Source organism: Solanum tuberosum, unplaced genomic scaffold (genome assembly GCF_000226075.1).
Source record: "Solanum tuberosum cultivar DM 1-3 516 R44 unplaced genomic scaffold, SolTub_3.0 scf00147, whole genome shotgun sequence".
NCBI lineage: Eukaryota > Viridiplantae > Streptophyta > Magnoliopsida > Solanales > Solanaceae > Solanum > Solanum tuberosum.
In genome coordinates this window covers 1,067,339-1,086,019 of record NW_006239070.1, presented here as the reverse complement: position 1 = coordinate 1,086,019, position 18,681 = coordinate 1,067,339, and the positions used below count along the sequence as shown (strand labels likewise).

The 18,681-nt window shown below is 34.0% G+C and overlaps 2 protein-coding genes across 3 annotated transcripts; both read right to left on the bottom strand.

Moving 5' to 3' along the window:
* Positions 1-3,902: 3,902 nt before the first annotated feature.
* Positions 3,903-8,855, bottom strand: LOC102590009 (calcium-dependent protein kinase 3-like). Its single transcript, XM_006352199.2, has 8 exons — positions 8,077-8,855; positions 7,227-7,370; positions 6,432-6,584; positions 5,834-5,949; positions 5,557-5,724; positions 5,064-5,191; positions 4,894-4,993; positions 3,903-4,468 (listed from the first exon to the last, which is right to left on the bottom strand). The coding sequence occupies exons 1-8, from the start codon at positions 8,735-8,737 to the stop codon at positions 4,385-4,387; spliced, it is 1,554 nt and encodes a 517-aa protein (XP_006352261.1). The 5' UTR covers positions 8,738-8,855; the 3' UTR covers positions 3,903-4,384.
* A 1,257-nt stretch (positions 8,856-10,112) lies between these two features.
* On the bottom strand, positions 10,113-15,782 carry LOC102589461 (uncharacterized). 2 transcript variants are annotated; one of them, XM_006352197.2, is made up of 3 exons: positions 15,610-15,782; positions 13,777-13,951; positions 10,113-12,619 (listed from the first exon to the last, which is right to left on the bottom strand). In XM_006352197.2, the coding sequence occupies exon 3, from the start codon at positions 12,339-12,341 to the stop codon at positions 10,461-10,463; it is 1,881 nt and encodes a 626-aa protein (XP_006352259.1). In that variant the 5' UTR covers positions 12,342-12,619; positions 13,777-13,951; positions 15,610-15,782; the 3' UTR covers positions 10,113-10,460. The 2 variants fall into 2 exon arrangements, with proteins under 2 accessions (XP_006352259.1, XP_006352260.1); XM_006352198.2 differs by having other exon boundaries at positions 10,113-12,544.
* Between the last annotated feature and the right edge of the window lie 2,899 nt (positions 15,783-18,681).

Genomic DNA, 18,681 nt, shown 5'->3' with positions numbered 1-18,681 from the left:
ATGAATACAAGAATTATTTATATGTTTTGTTTAATTTATACATTATAAGATGATTTAAACTTATTTAATTAACACTATTTAAAAAATAAATTTGTGAACAAATATTAAATTCGTACACGAAGATTTTCATAACTAGTTTTTTTTTGTCTAAATAGGAAAGGTAGGACAATTGAAAACTTTGACAGATTAGAATGAGGCTTGCACAATTTTTTAAGGGAATTTCACACAAATCTTATAGTGTTAACAACTAATTATCATATGTCTATTTTTTTCTAAATTACAAAAATCTCTTAAATTTGATGAAATTCCAAAACGTCCCGATACATTGCGTAAAATGATGTATTCGACAAATACATTGTATAAAGTTACATATACGACCAATACATTGTGTAAAGCGATGTATCTGACCAATACATCGCGTAAAATAGGGATTTTTAGAAAAAAAATTCAAGTGATTAGAAATTTTAGAAAATATGATCAAATAAATTATGTATTTAAATAATTTTTCCATAAAAGGGACAAATTATATAAAATGTTAGCCCATATTTCTTTGTCCAATTTACAAAATTTACAAAATATGGCCATTTGGCCTTCTTTTATTGAAGTCTTACGTTGATAATATTATTGTCTGACCACACGAGATGCTCGTAAACACTTTCTTCTTTGTTGCTTCCCCTTTATCAATAGTTTCAACACAATTATATATTCAAAGACTCAAAATATTAAGAGGATCTCATATTTAAAATTTTGGAACTGTTTAAAGGTGATTTTGAATTTATCGAGATTGAATTGTTTGTGTTACTTCATGTATAATTATATTTTATTTTATTTTTTGAGTGTATCATAATATATAATTAGAATATAGTTCATATTATATGTAAACTATACTTTATAGTTGGTATATATTCATTGTATGATTAAGTTATATTCAGCTTTTTGAGTCATCATAATATATAGTCAATGCATAGTTCATGTATATATAAGGGATAAGGGTCAGAAAAATACCCTAACTTTGGTCGAATTTACTGTTGCGATACTAAACTTTCATGAGGACCTATTATCTCCATAAACTATTTAATACCGTATTTTTTACCCCCTGAACTATTTAATAGTGTATTTTAAAGGTATATATGTTTCCACGTGGACACATTACTATTTATAATTTTGCATTGTTTTTTATGTCCATGTGGGCAAATATATATGTTTAAAATACGGTATTAAATAGTCTAGGGAGGTAATAGGTCCTCATGAAAGTTTAGTATCGCAACAACAAATTCGACCAAAGTTGGGATAGTTTTCAAACCCTTATCCCTATATATAAATTGTATTGTATAGTTAGTGTATATTTTCTATTACTTTTGACAAGCTATAATGTATAATTAGTGTATACTTTCTATGACTTTTGGCTATTATTTTTATGTAAATAAAACATGGCTATATTTTTATTGTATATTTTTTAAATCAGCCCATTCTTTACTTAGAAAGTCACTCTACTTTGATTTTTAACTCAAAAATCATTCAATTATGGATGTTTTACCTACAAATTTACTCAATCTATTTAATTAATTTTTTAATTAAAGTCTATTGATATAAGATCTATACTAAAATTAAAATATTAGAAATTAAATAAACATCCATTTGAACTATTTAATGTCCATCCATTTGATCCGATCTGTTAAAAATATAATAATGAACCCTTTTCCCCCAAAAAATTATTCTCTTTCTGCGTTCTTTATATTTTTTTTAGTTAAGCAAGATAATTAAATTAAGAATTACATTTGTAAGAAAAAATTAGGATACTATTAAGGAAAAACTACCTATACAGACATACTTTCATACCATAAATACATATATTCCCACTAGTTTAAAAATATTACTTATAATACCATTTTTTAATAAATATACCGTATCTTTTAAAAAATATAATCAAATACACAATCTCATTAAAAGTGGTAATTAATAATTATCCTAACATTATACTTCCTTAATTATTGGGACTTTTTACAATTCAAATCAATTTCTCTCTTGATACAAATCAATTTCTCTCTTTCCTATTATTAATCAATAATATAACAGAAGGTTCTGACCAGAACATTATGGTCCGTAATGACGTCCCAATATTTTTGTAATGATGCATAATTATTTTTGTATTATGTCTAATATTTTTACTATTAATTATTTAGAATATTATATCTAATATTTTACCAGTGACCAGTAAATACTAATAATTTGATTTACATATAATTTTAGCACCTAATTAATGATGTTACCAACATATTAATGTAATAATTAAGCAGTTACTAATTTGTTGCTCCAAAAAATAAAGAAATGGCAATAAATTGTACAGTTCAACTTGAAAATAGTTGTTTAATTTGAGAGCATTATATAACTGTCTTTTTGTTAAATTCGAAGTCCAAAATTAAACCTATCAAACCATGCACTTCATTCGATTATTTTTTTTAAAAAAAAGAACAAAAAAGAGATGGGAGAATATTTTTGGGGGAAATAGATAAAATAAAAGGTTGAGCAATTTTGTAAGTAAAATATCCATAGTTGAGTGAGTTTCTAAGATGGGAAAATACATAAAATCCCCCTCAAACTTGTCACCAAAACTTACTTTAGTACTACAACTTTACGTGCATTTAAATACCCCCTTAAATTACTTGTAAGTGAATTTAATATCACCTTAGTGGCTGACGTGGCAAATTACAAAGTTTTAGGCGTGTATAAAGAAAAAATTAAAAAGAAAAACAAGTGGGTCCACTTTTGTCATTGTTCAACTACCCCTGTTTCATATCCTCTTTCTCTCAAATTGTTTCATCTCTCTATAAAATTCTTGATGGCAATTATGGGCCAACAAATTCAATGTTGCTCAATCATGAAGGACATCACCACCACCCCCTTTTTTCCTCGTTCATCACTGCTCCATAAGAGACTAGGTGCCATGAAATCACCCAATCTCGTCAAAAAATTTCACCACGCCGGCGACCTGAACAGAACGCCGGCCATACTCGTTTCCTCAGCTTTTTTTTTCATTTTATGTGTTCTCATTTTTCATGATAATATATGTATCGCTTTGTTTCTCTGTTTGACACAATATTCGTCAAATTATTAGAAATGTTGTGTGTGTTAGTTTTCTATCCTAGGCTTGTAATGGAGAAGATGGAGGGATGAAGAAGACGAGTACACAGTGAAAATGAGAACAAAAATATATGGAAGAACAAAAAAAAATGAAAACTAAAAACAAAAAATGACATGGAAAAAGAAAAAAGAAATGAAAACTAATTTTTTTCACCCTATGACGTGTTGTCAACGTGTCACTGAGGTGGTGCTGATGTGGCGCGCGTGTATATCACCTCCGAACCATGAAATTGGTATTGTATATATAAGGTGTTATTTAATTCACCTGAAAGTTCTTTAAGGGGGTGTTTAAACACCCGTAAAGTTACAATGCTAAAGTGAGTTTTGTGGACAAGTTTGAGGGGGATTTGATGTATTTTCCCTTCTAAGAATAACATTCATAGTTGAATGACTTTCTATGAAAAAAGTTCATAATTGAGTGACTTTTGAGATAAAAATCAAGTTGAGTGACTTTAGGAGAAAACAGTTCACAGAAGTTTAAGTGACTATCTGAGATATTAATAACCGTGTTGTCTGAGCCAACTTGCATACCAAAGGATACCTACCACCTCTCAACAAGTACCAAATAACACTGTTAACCCCGTTAACCAACACTAGGTCAAATGAGAGTGATTTCGCCTCTACTGGAAATTTAACTTGAGAGAGCTCACTAGCAACAAGTATCAACTAACTAGATCTGTTCACCAAGATTAGGACAGATAAGAAGAAATCACCTAGTGATTTTGCAACCTGAGGGACCTCATGATTCTACAATGACAGTGTATATAACTCAAACTCACCCTGGATACCCATAATTGGAGATAAACTACTGTTACCAAATGTGGGACAACAAATACATTCCTCTTAACAAAATTATTGATTGTTCCAGAACAAGAAACACAATGCTCAAAAGCACACAGAGGAGGGGAAATGGACTTCTCTTCATTTGTTTCAAAGAGGCTGAAGTATGAACCAAAGAAGCAAATACCATCAGCATTATCAATTGTATACTATACATTAAATACTTTTTCAGATTTGTACCACTCACCAAATCAGAACCTCAATCCAACAAGGAACTCATACCGCCAATTAACCAAAAAGCCGAAACTTCTTTTGTTTGATATGAATGGAGAGCCAAAACTCTCACAATCCCAGATAGCTAAAACAGGGAATACCAATTGAATCTTTATAGAGGTTCCACTGGTAAAAATTCACTGGAGCAGCAGTGCTAATCAAATGGTGTGTTTTATGAGTTACGTGTGTCTCATCTGCGGCGCCTATTGTTGACAAAATCTGGATTACCTTTCCTCATCATGGTAGCGAACTCATCGTAATTGATTCTTCCATCCTGCAATTGGTTAAAAATATTTATCCATGACAGTCCAAAGGAAACCATTCACAGCCACACACGGCTATAAATGGACCAAAGATATCTATATCATCTCAATATAGATGATTATTAGAGGATCATTACCCTATCATAACCCTCTTTCGCAACTTGTTGGTTTTGTATTATATTCATTTTGTTGTTCCTGCTTCTCTTATAGAGAAAGTTTGATTAATCCTAGGGAAACATTTCACATTGCTTATATAGTTTCTTAGGACAGTGCTAGCACGACTCATGCATTACTTGTACTTGCTTATAAATAAATATTAAATTTACAGTTGTATTTTTCCTTGTTTCTCCAACAAGAAATTCTCTCAAACACAAGATGTTTAGATGTTGTAAATAGAAATATCAAATAAACTTGCATAAGGAAAAGGATACCGTACATTGTCTGTGTCAACTTCAGCAATGATCTCTTTTATTGTTTTTTCATCAGTAATGTTGTATTCCTTCAGCGCATGCTCCAATTCTTCCATCGTAATATACCTAAAGGGACAAAGATTAGAAAACAATAAAGTGTTACCCAATGTAGGGGGTCAGATGGATAGCTTCATACCCGCTCTTATCCTTGTCAAAATACTCAAAGGCTTTGTACAAGTGATCTTCTCTTTCCATGCGATTCAGGTGCATCGTAGCTGTTATGAACTCAAGGTAATCAATTGTTCCATTTCCATCAACATCAGCCTGGAAGAACAACCAAATATCTGTATTATGGACTATGCATTAATGAGTACACTCTATGCATGCAGTCTTCATGGTATTTTGAAGCCCAATATTTTTTATGTCAAATGATTTTAAGGGGATTGAGAGCATATACATCATTTTCATGGTATTTTGAAGCCAAAATGAAGAATTTCTTCAGGACTATGTAAATCTCTTGTTCATGCACTTCACCGAGAAGCTTTTAGTTCTCAGAAATTTACATCTCAACGAGTGATCCACTGCTTCCAAATTTGTAAAATGAACATGACGAATAATTGCAAGAAGGAGATATGAGCTAAAAAGAGAGGGAACAGTAACCATAAAATAAGGAATGGCCAGGAAAATACCGCTTCCATCAACTGCCTGACTTCTGACTCAGAAAGCTTTGTACCCATTTTTGTAAGACCAGCTTTCAATTCTTCAAATGTAATTGTCCCACTGTCATCTGTGTCTATAGATTTGAACATTTCCTTCAAGCCAATGATTTCTTCTTCAGAAAGATTTTCAGCAATTACCTACAAATTCAGGGAAACGGAAGATAAGCACAGTTGTCGGGGAACACATGAAAGGGAGAGAAATTGCCTATCTCGTTAAGAATTAGAACATTGAATATACGAGTCTGACCTTCAGTGCTACTTTCTTCAACTTGTTCATAGCACGGAATTGTTTCATTCTAGATAAGACAGCAATGTCAAGAGGTTTGTCAGATGCATCACCATCTTCTCTCATCCATGGATGATCTGCAATTGCATATAATATTTACTTCAGTTATAGTACAGTGTGAAATGGTCATTCCAGAGATTATAAGTATTAAAACCATCAATTATGCATACCAGAACCTACCAGTAGGAGTTATCGCAAGGACCACAGTTATTCCTTAAAAAAAATTGAGTTCTATGAGCATGAGCATGTCTCCTATGGAATGTGTGGAAGGAAAACAACCCATGGATGCTTTGAAAGAAAACCCGAGTAATCCATGTTTTGAAATATAGATGTGAACTATCTTTGGGTCTTCGTACAAACTCGCTACTATAGGTGATTGGCATAATCTTTTGGACTTCATAGACTAATTACTTAGCTAAAGGAATTCTGGATGCTATAGCTATACAAATAAAAGTAATCCTCTTAATTATAAATATAACAGATCATACCAAATAGAGACAATATAAGAAAGACATTCTGCAGTGTATTATGACAGAATTTGATCAAAGCTGAATCTTACTTAGGACTTCAGCTGCAGAAATCCTTTCTCTAGGATCAGATCGTAGCATCTTCTTAACAAGATCTTTAGCGCTACTCGATACTGAAGGCCAAGGATCAGATGAAAAATCAAGATGACCTCGAAGAACAGCATCAAAGATACTCTGATCATTCTCTGCGTACAAAAAAAGCTGGTAGTTATTCAGCACTAGAAACAAAAGGCTCAGCAAAATTTTGTAAAACATCTTAAAAATCATTTTCCTAAAAATAGGATATGCTTCCCCAAGTTTGACATGGAAAGAGGTTTTAATAATTGGAGCAGCTATCCCCTTGCTAATTTTACGGGAAGCCAGTTGCAAATATGGAGTTGGAAAACTACAATGCTCAGATACTAAGGAGAACACTAACTAATGCAAGATATCATATAAGTAAGTTAAATTTTTCTATATTGTGATATTACGGCAATTACAAGAGGAACATACTAATGCTGTTCAAATAAAAAAATTTAATATGAAAAAATTGGAGAAAAAATGCTGTAAAAATATATCTGCAAGATAAGTATGAAATTCTTCAACTTTTTAAGCCATCTCATCGTGTTTCCTAATATTTCCAGTGCATTCTGCTACAATTCCTGAATGACATGTTTCTTCAATTTCTTCTTCATATTTTAGCACGAAGGAAATAAAAAGATGTTACATGGTGCATGCAAGAATTCACCATAGTTCTATTGGTGCTGTCATGAAAAGGAAATCAATAATGACGAAGAAACTTGAGAAAATTCTGATGCTAAAATTATAGAGGTAGCAGATGAAATTACCTCCATAAAATGGTGGAACACCGCTGAGTAGAATGTATAGAATAACTCCAGCACTCCAAATATCAGCTTCAGGTCCATATTCTCGGCGCAGAACTTCAGGAGCGACATAATATGCACTACCAACCAGGTCTTTGAACACATCACCTGCAGCCACAGGTGGCTTTTAGGTTGAATAGCTCACCAATATCTCCCAAAGAGCCGTAAACAAAGAGGTCCAGCAAAAAATCTAACAAAGCTCTTGACTTCTTCATATGCTTACTTTTTCATATTTTAAATCCCCTTGCTAAAAATTCTCAACTCCAACTTTCCAATGACATGACCATAGATGGAAGGTTATGGAGGTCGCATATTAGGGTAGAAAGTTAGCAGGTAGAGCATTGTATCTTTTTCAGGCGGGATAGATTTGGTGCTAGTTTGATGCGTTGTACTGTTTCCTCATTCATATCAGTAGTAGTTGCTTGTCTTACAATTTTTGTAAATCCTTGCTATTTACTATGCTCCAATTATCTCATTAGTTTTGTTATTGTTATTGCTCCTGTTTTTTTAATGTTATGTTATGATTTCCCTATTATATTCCATGTCCTTTTTACTTCTGTATTTTCTTTTAACTACTCTGATGTGCGTTACTCGAGCTGAGAGTCTTTTGAAAACAACATCTATGAGATAGGGGTTATATTTGCGTACACTCTACACTCCTCAGACCCCCTTATGGGACTACAATGGTTTGTTGTCGTTGCTATTGGTTTCTTTCAGAGTGGTGATGGACAAAGCAAAAGTATTCAAATTATTCATACAGCAGACCTAAATTAGCTTAAAATTAAGGCGCAATTGATCGGTGATCAAATAATACCTGGTTTGAAAAAGACTGATAGCCCAAAATCAGTAGCCTTCAATGGTGAAGTTTCATCGGAGCTCAAAAACAGGAAATTTTCAGGTTTTAAATCCCTATGCATAACTCCCATAGAATGACAATTGTGAACAACAGTCACCATCTGCCGGCAAACTCCAGCAGCAGCTCGCTCGGAATAGTGTCCTTTAGCAATTATCCGGTCAAAAAGTTCGCCGCCGGCACAAAGTTCCATGACGAGATGAACGTGATGTTTATCCTCAAAAGTTCCTTTAAGCTCAACGATGTTCCGGTGACCGGTAAGGTGATGCATGATCTGAACTTCACGGCGGACGTCGTCGACATCGTCCTTGTTGATGAGTTTTCGTGTAGCGATTGACTTGCACGCGAACTGCTGGCGCGTTTTTTTGTTAGTAACTAAGTAGGTGACTCCGAATTGACCGCGGCCGAGTTCGCCGCCGAAAATGTAGATGGACCGGACATCCTCCATTGGCCGGCCGAGAACACGGCCGATGCCGGAGAATGGTCGTGGAGGTGGTGTTTGTGAGGAAGGGATGATTCTGATACCGGTGGTCGACGGCGCTGAAGTGGCGCCGCCGCCACCGCCGGCGGCGGCGGCGGGGGGGGGGGGGTGGTCGGAAGATAAGCTGTTACAGTTGCCCATTTTTCTTTTTTGGAGTTTGTGAAGACTGATCAGTCAAACACAGAGATATTTATGGCCTATGGTCTGAAGACTCAACATTTTACTCATGGGGTGAAATGACAAAATTAAGCTTTTGCACTGGATATTTTTTTATTGATATATCAAAATGTTATTACAAAGAACATGTAATATAACATAATATAAGAAATTAATTCAAATATTATAGTGAAATATTGTTATACAAAATAACGATATCAAAAAGTCCGATTATAATTGATATTCTTATACCACAAAGTGTATGGTGAAATAGTTAGCAACTTCTTATTCAAAATGCTTTAAAAAAAAATTAGTGTGAAAACATTGTAATGTAAGTGAAAATGATGCGTGGAATTTTTCTATATCTTATTATATGACAAAACTATAAAGGACTATAGGTGGAGTACCTTTGGGAGCTAAGTTAAAAATCGTGATAAATTTGTAAGTAGTTGACGAATTTGAAACTTGAAAGTAGATGACAAATTTGGTTAATATTCGAAATGAACGTCAAAGTATTGAAAGAATCTTCTTTAATACGAGAAGGTCAGAAAGAAAGCATTTTAATTTTCAACTGTAGCAATTATCATACGCACGAGAATTGCGCAAATAGGTTTAAAGGATATAAATGTCCTAAACATCTACATGAGTAATCTCCTATTTCGACATCAAATGCTTACACATTTACCCCTCTAATGTTTTTTATTTGCATTCTTAAATCTTCTTCTTTTTCTTTTTTGTATTAGTTTCCTTTTCTACCTATAAAATTTTAAGATAAACACTTATTTGACTTGCCAGTTAGGAATAAGAAAAAAAACCTTCCAGTCATTTTTATTTGTATACTTTAATCATTTTTTTTTAAAAAAAAATTCTTTGCAATTATTTATTGATACTTTTATAATTGTGAGATATGACTTCTTTGATTTGCTAGTTGCCACTTGCCAGTAAGGAATAGTAAAATAAGGAACAATCAAACTGGGTTATGTCATCAAACAGCTCCCAACAAGTTGTCTTGTAGTATATATGTAAGGAAAAAAATTATTTATTGTTAAAGAATAAATAGAATAGTCCATATAATTTATTCCATAACAACGTCGTTTATTCAAATAGGATGAGGGGATAAAATTTGCATCTCTTTGTCAACAAAATAGTGATGAACAGACACTCTCCAAATAGTTGTCCCATTCGTGTCGGTTCCTCCAAAAGTAATGATAGTTGTCCCATTCGTGTCAGATCCTCCAAAAATGCGTTACTTTTGGAGGAACTGACACACATCCATCAACATTTTTGAAGAATCCGAGTGACAGATCAGAGCCTTAACATGACAACTACAGAATAATGGCAATATTATCAAACTCAAAACTTAGGTATACAAATGATGTTTTATAGAAACATCTTTATGATGAGTTTACTCATACTACAAAATATTTACAAGACCAAAGCAACAAGAAAACAGCTATGCACATTATTACCACTATATATATTAACAGTATCAAGTTCGAGTCGAAACCGACTAAACAAATGACAGAGAACAGCTTCTCAATAACCATAATAGTGAACAAGCTATATAACAGAAATGACACAAATAATGTTGCACAAGTTCGAAGCATTACAATCGAAATGAAATACCTCACGTCCAGTTTTTTGGCGTTACAAAAGGTTTGCCTGGCACGGATGTATTCACTGTACCTGTGCTGCTGTTTAAGGTATGTCATGAACCACCTGCCAGCATTGCCATCAAACTTCCTCCGTGCACTCTTCCTTCGGAAACTGATGATGAGCTTCCACCTACTGGCATACTTGCTTGATTGAATCCAAAATATTTCCAACCTGTGTTCATGATATCGATCTCCTTCATCTTCCCGGGATTTAGGGGTGTTGAATCCAAGATCGCAGCCCCTAGAGTATCACCACCACCATGAACGCGTTTGTCTTGCTCCACATGAGATTCAACAAGTCCACTCTTCCCTTTTGCAAATGAGTTACAAGGACTATCCATTTGGCCAAATCCGGAATCAGGTTGACCCCAAGAACATCTTTTTCCACTGCCATGCGCCTTGCAGAAATCAGTGCTACCCTGAGCACTTTTTCCACAGTCTACAAACTTGCATCTTTTACCACCACCATGACGCACACAATAATCTGTCCGGCCCCTAGCACTCTTGGAGCACTCTGGTATGGCACATCTCTTACCACCACCATGTCTAACACAGAAGAGAGTCCCTCCGTGAACACTCTTTGGGCAAATCCCACCTCCTTCAAATGAACATCTTTTCCCTCCACCATGACCCTTACAGAAAGGTGTGCTCCCCTCTGCGCCCCTATTGCACCCTTCAAATGTGCAACGTTTCCCACCACCGTGGCCTTTGCAAAACATGGTGCTTCCTTGTGCCCCTTTAGAGCACTGGGGGTACTGACACCGCCGGCCACCTCCATGTGAAATGCAAAAGCCAGAGAGTCCTTCAGCACTTCTTATGCAGTTTTCTTCCTGGCATCTCTTGCCCCCACCATGTCTAATGCATAATCCGGACTTCCCTCTGGCAGCACGGGTGCAGTCTTCATAACTGCAACGGCGTCCACCCCCATGTGCAATGCAGAAGCCAGTGCGTCCTTCTGCACTCTTGGTACAATCAAGGAATCCACACCGCCGACCACCACCATGGGCTTTACAGAAGGCAGTTCGACCTTCAGCTCCCTTATGGCAGTCTGGTTTTTGACACCTACGTCCTCCACCATGGGCAATGCAAAAGCCGGAAGCACCTCTTGCTCCTTTAATACAATCCTTGAACTGACATTGTTTGATGCCACTGCCGCGTTGCTGCTTCTTTGTTTCAGAAGTACAAGTGACTGAGCTATTTTGATTTGTTATTATACTTGAGGAAGGATCAAGAGAGACTGAAGATGGCTCAACTTCTTTTGTCACCTGTTTCGAGAAGTAACTAGACCCTTGGTCCTGTGGCACATGTAACGGATGAAAAATGCTACTGGTCTTCCAATGAGAAACCGCTGATACTTCATCAGTCTGAAGAGCTCCACCAAAACCATGTGGCACCTTTATGACACTTTGTGGTGAAGTGGAGGTTAGATGCAAACTGGTAACATCAGATTCAGCAGCACTACTGGAAAGACTCAATTCCAGATCAATTGCAGGCCCTTCATCAAGTACTTTTGGATCGGAGCTAATCAAACTTTTTGGCCTTAGTTTCTTATCATTGGCAAGATAAAGACCAAAGTCCACCTCCAGGTCCATCGAGGACTCACCAATTTCTTTCGCTGGAGATATTGAGGTACATACAATGCCTGAACTCCATTTACTTTCCGAGGCACTTGATGAACGGCCTAAGCTTAGACACAAAGATGAACCAATTTGCTGATCAACAGATCCACGAATCAAGCTCCAATTGTGTTTTATTTCCTTTGTGGCAGGGAATAAAGGCATTAAGGACCCAACGGAATCAAGTTGCAGGGTGGTATCAGCACAATCAGCACCTTCAGCTCCAGCTCCATTAACTCGGATGGAATCTCCCAGACTCTTGGATGTATTCAATGAAGGGTTTGCAGAAAACCCCAAATAGTGGAATCTGGAGTCCATGACCTAATAGCTAGGATGCAACACTCCTATTGAACCAAATCTCAATTGCAATTTGCAAAAGAACAGTCACCTGCCTTCCGGCCTAAAAATTAGTTAGTGGCTAAACTAAGATTAGATGTGTCAAAAAGAGCACATCCTACCCCCGCTTACGAATCCAGAAGTATCCTTTCTATCCATTAGATATCAAACTTTACACCAAGTTCCTGTAAACAGCAACAATGGAGTAAAACTTTGCACCGAGTCAAACCTTCAGCAACAGATCATGATAAATAATCATCCTGTACCACATTGAATTCCATTAAAAACCATATTTCAGGTCATTCACCCACCACACAAAAGACACAAGGTCAAGAGAATATGAAAAGGAATGATTTAGCAGATGTCAACCAGAATAACAAACAGAGTATGTTTTCGGGAAAATTACGTAGAACAATTTGACTTCTCTCCCCCCTTCCCCCTCTAACCATGCAAGATTCTTTTTGCTAATCTGACCAAAAGAAAACATCTTTCCTTTTTTATTTTCCTCAACTTTCTATTTCTGCTATTGTTTCCATTGTTTCAGTTATTGTTGTTATTTGTTGTTGTTACTATTCTTTTCTCCACTATTTTGGCTCCTGTACTACTGTATTTCCTTTTCTTACTAATTGTTGTAGTTCTTTACTCAACCGACGGTCTATCGGAAACAATCTTTCTACCTTTAGTAGGTAGGAGTAAGGCTGCATACGCACCACCTTCCCCAGACCCACTTGTGGGTTACATTGGGTATGTTGTTGTTGCTGTTTCCTATTTCTGCTATAAGTTCGTATGGACAGAGGTTATATACTCAGAAGAAAGCCTTCCTAACACTTTCAGCTTTTCCCATGTAAACAAGAAATCCCGGACCATTCTAGTTTCAAACTTCGAGACCTCAAGAAGAACCATACAAGTAGGTAGCTACACATATGGAGCTAAAGACAATTTCTTTTACCAAATCTATAAATCAAGCAATTCTTTTTTCAGTCTATGACACTATATAACAGCATTTCTTTTTTCAGTCAAAGCTCAAAGGTGAAAATACTGAAAAGCTCCTTGTCGGATTTTTAAACGCAAAGTGCAATAAAAGCGTGAGCTTTAGTGAAACAAGACGCATTATGTATATGATTGTATATTTCATCTTTACTTTTGGAGTAACGAAGCTTGAATACTTATGGTAAACTAGGGTAACTATGAATATACCTCTTTTCTATAAATCACATTAAAAATTGACCTAAGCTAAAAAAAAACACTTCGCCCTACGCCACAAGGAACTGATTCATTAGCATTAAAACTTTAGATCATATTAAAGCTTGATAACATTACTGTCCGAAATAATAGAAGCACAGAACTACAAGGATATCAACTAAGACAAACTTAGCAAAGCAGAATATGAAGAAGAAATATGAATTTGTCCACTTACACAAATAGGATTCTTCAATAAACCTCAATTCATGGTCTACCATACTAAAGAATCATGTTGCTTCGTGTACTCTTTCCTTCTTGCTTGTTTAAATCCAAAAAAAAACAGCCAAACTAATTGAAATCAGAGCAGAACACTCGAGATTCAATTCCTTCTTTGCTTTCCCACCTCAAGACTGCATAACAGAAGACGAAAAATGAGGGGAAAAAGAAAGGAATTTCAAATGCTCCACATACAAATATTATAGAAGGAAATTAAACATAACCAAGAGAGAACTAATACAGCTATCTATTTTTTTCTTGATTAGTATAACTTGCACATTACTTGAACCGAGGGTCTTTCGGAAAACATCATCTCTGCCTTCACAAGGTAGGGGTAAGGAATGCGTAAACACCACCCTCCCCAGACCCCACTAGTGGGTGGGATTACACTGGGTATGTTGTTGTTGCAGTAAGACTTAATCGAAGAAAAATTGCAACATAAGGATAACAATTTTAAGAGCAGACCCAAGTTGTAAAAGATGTTTAAATCCAAGTTAAAACAGAGAATTGAGGAGTAATTGTTTAAACAAACTAGCTCCCAATCAGAGTTCAACATTCCAAATTCAACCACAATTTCCACCTTTTCCTTTCTGAAAAAAAAAACAGATCTGAGAGTACAAAATTTGAAACAAGCAATCAAATCTATGAAAAAATGTTGCGAAAAATTCAAATAGACAGAATAGAACTTGAACTGAAAATACATCAGGAGAAAGATTTGAAGGCCTAACTTCTAAAAAATATTCAATCCAAGTAAAAACAAGCAAATTGATGAAAAAATGCAAAAATATACTAGCTAGTAAGTAGTAACCATAATCTCAAAGTTCAAGCTTACAGATTTCACCTAAAAATCCCATCTTTTTCTTTCTTCGAAAAAAAAAAGAAGAAACACTTGCAAGTACATAGCTCAATTAGGGTGATGATTTGAAAATACAACAAAAAAAAGATGTCCAAATCCAACTAAAAACAACAAATCAATTAAAATTTGCTAAAGTAAACGGGTAAAGTTCAAGATATTATACTTCAGCTAAAAATTAAACCTTTTTTCCTTTTCTTCAACAACAAACACAAATCCAATGTAATCCCACAAGTGGAGTCTAGGGAGGGTGGTGTGTACGCATTCCTTACCCCTACCTTGTGAAGGCAGAGAGGTTGTTTTCCGAAAGACCCCGGCTCAAGTCCTTCTTTTCTTTTCTTCAAAGAAAAGAAACTTGCAAGTGCATAGCTCAATTATACAATCTCAACTAGATTCTGATTTAAGGTAGGTAGATAATTGGCATGGCTCAAATAAAGGAGCTATTCAATAAGCAAACCAGTATACAATACAAGAAATCTGGGACACCATGTTCCTAAAATCAACAGAGAGAACAAAAAACTTGAAAGTTAGATTTATGTTTTTCCAACAAGGGAAACCCGCAGCCGCTACCTGCTCCTACGCAATAGCTCACAAACCACACAACAACCCGAAGGCAAACCCCTTGCTTTGGAAAAGTTAGATTATAGATTCAAGAAAGTACCTTTACATTAGGGGACTTTCTTTAAATACAAATGACTTTTTTTCTATAAACCCCAGATAGGAATTCTATTAAAAATCTCACCTTTTTCTTTCTTGAAAACAAAAAATCTTACAAACATGGCTCAATAAGCTGACCCCAAGTTCCAACTAGTTTCAAAGTGAACAAGTTATTCAATAAGCAAAACCAATCAAGATAACACAACAGAAACAAGAATTCAATATCTATGCCAAAATGTTCCAAAAATCAAATATAGAGAACAAACAAATTCAAGAAAGTACCTTTCTAGGAGGAAACTTCTTCTTTTTTTGATATGTAATTATTACTTTTTTGATAATTTTTGCAGGTGGGGTTTGTGTTAAAACCCCAGAAAGTATGTGTAAAGTGAAATTGAGAATGAAGGAACTAGGGCTTTTGTGATTTCAGCAGCCACCAAGGGAGAGCCAAACAAAATGAACACATTATGAGTATAATAGGTATATATACATATTTATTAACTATGTAACCTGACATGTACCTATAGAGTATCTTGTCATTAGGATCCAAATGTTGACATATTATTACTATTAAACATAGAATTTGCGATATTGATTTGACATCAAATTTAAGAAAGTAAAACGAAAAATATATTAAAATAATTTTTAATTATAAAATTTTAAATGTATCATGTAAAAAGTTGAATAATCTTTCATCGAAATAAAGAATTGTCAAAAAAAATAAAATCATTTTGAAATAGATTAAAGGAAAAAGTAAAACAAATAAATTGAAACAAATGAGGTATAACATTATGTCTTCCGTATTCAACAAGCTATAGATACGTCATGTACTGACTAATCATTTCTCCCTAATGTTTCTACGGCTACCTCTACCTTCCCAAAGCTTGCGACAACCTGCCTCTTGCACTTTCTTGTTGGTGCATTTTGTATTTTTTTTTTATATGTTCGAACCATTTCAGTCTTATTTTTCTCGTTTTAAGTATATTCATTCCTAATTTATCTCTTCTAATATGTTATTAGTATAAGAGTATGTAATTACTAACAAAATGAAAATTTTCATATTAAACAACTTTCAAATATATATTCTATCAAAAATAACTTTATTATCTTTCAAGATAATGATCTTTATTGAATCCATTTAGATAAGTATTATTTTTCTAGTGTAACAAATATTTGAATGATTTTTGTGACAAAAACAAGAAATAATGAATTAGAGGGAATTAGTACACTATAATCTACCTAGATTCATATTAAATTATATTAATTGTTCATAATTTAGAGTAAAATTATACAAATAATTAAATATATGATTCCCTTTTGATGAGTGGAAAGGTCAGGTGGACTTATACTGTTGCAGACAAAAGACACACTTCCACATACACAACGTGTCCACCTTTTGACAATTAACGATTGATTCATCGATGATTAAAATTATGCAATTATTAATAAATTAAACGCTAATTACATAAAAATTTAGTTATGAAATAATAATATATTTAGATTTTTAATAACTGATAAATTTAATTTCCTCATTTGGTGTTTGATACTCATTAAAATCTGATTATTTTAAATTCACATTGCATAATTCTATCAAGAAACTTTTTATATGCAAGACTCAAATCCGAACAAAACTGAAAAAGACAATTTATTAATCAATGTTTGAATTCATCATATTCAATAAAAAGTTGGCAGCGGCTCGACACCGTTCGTGGTGCCCTCCTTGACTTTGGTTATTATTATTATTATTATTATTATTGTTTTTAAATTTTTATACTATATTTACATTAAAATTAAATTAAATTTAAATTTGTATAAATAAATCTCAATTGAATGATAAAATGTTTCCTAATAAAGATAATTTTTCGAAAATTAATGAACTATTACTATTAGAGAATCATTAATTTTTTATAAAAATTCTGATGAGTTTCCCCTTAAAATTCGGCTCGTCAATGACATTTTTAACGACTTATAATTATTCGTCGAAGACCCTTTACCAACAAGCCGAATTTAGAGCATCCTTTTCCAAATCTTTATTTTCGAAATTCAAAAAAAAAAGTATCTTTCTTAAATTAAAAGGAGGGACTTTTTTATTTTTATTTTTATTTGGTAAAATCAGAGCAAAAAAGATGAACCCTTGAGTTTATTCTTTTGTTCCTTCAATCTATGAACCACTCGATGTTGGCACATTTGCAGTATTCTTTTTCTTCGATGACCATGCTTTGGAATTTCGGAAAATAAATTCTTTCTTTTGTATTCGATCCTTTGTAGAGATTTCAAAAGTAGATACATATGTAAATTCGTTCATTCTTTTTGAACATAAAGATGATGTTTGAAATTCAATTAGAATAATATAGAACATGCCATCTAAATATTCTTTGCTATGATACACATGTTCAATATTATAATCAACTTCCACATTTAATTATTATTTAAACACTTTACTCCCTTTCTTTTCTTACTATAGACATTATTTGATGAATTGCACAAGAAAGATATCATTAACTCTATTTGATACTAATGGATTATTATTATTATTTAATAAAAAAAAACTAGTTATGGGGGCTATTATAGCCATTCTCCATAAGTGGAGTGAAATAAAGAATAATCGTTTCCTTACTTCCAAATAATTTGATTTGAGATTTCCTCCTTCTCAACTTATTTGGAATTGAGCCGTCATAATTTTTTTATCGAGTGGGTACCTAGCTACATGGATAAGTATCCATTTACTCTTCTTTTTTCACTTTTTGTTTTTCAATCAATGTTCATAACTCGTATTGAAAGCTCAACTAGTTCGGACTGTCCCGGGAAGTACGTACTTTAGGTGTGAAACTTTTCTCCTTGCGGAATCGAATCATCTGCAGTAATCACGACTCAAGTTACTAATCGCCAAGAATCCTCTTCAAAATATGCAAATAATTTCACTAACCCTAGCCGTCCTCTAGATGAGTTAGAGTATTCACCCAACACTTAAATGTGCTTAAATAGACTCAATTAGCACTTAGGGGCCGTTTGATTACGGTATAAGTGGGCATGTTATTTGTGTATAAAATATTGTATTAGTTTTACTATGTTTGGTAAAAGTTTTTTATTAGGTTGAAAAATCAACATGACTTATACTATGTTTGGTTGATAAGTTTTAAATATTGTATAAAAGTTATTCATGCATTAATTTTATACGGTGTTTGGTTGTCTTTTTTGTAATCCTACATAATTAATACCTACATAATTTATGATGGAATCTATGTATAAGTTATGCAGGATAAAAGGTGGAATAAGTTATGTGAGTATTAGTTATACACTAGATATAGGACCCCGTGCCAGCACGGGGCCCAATATATATATATATATATATATATT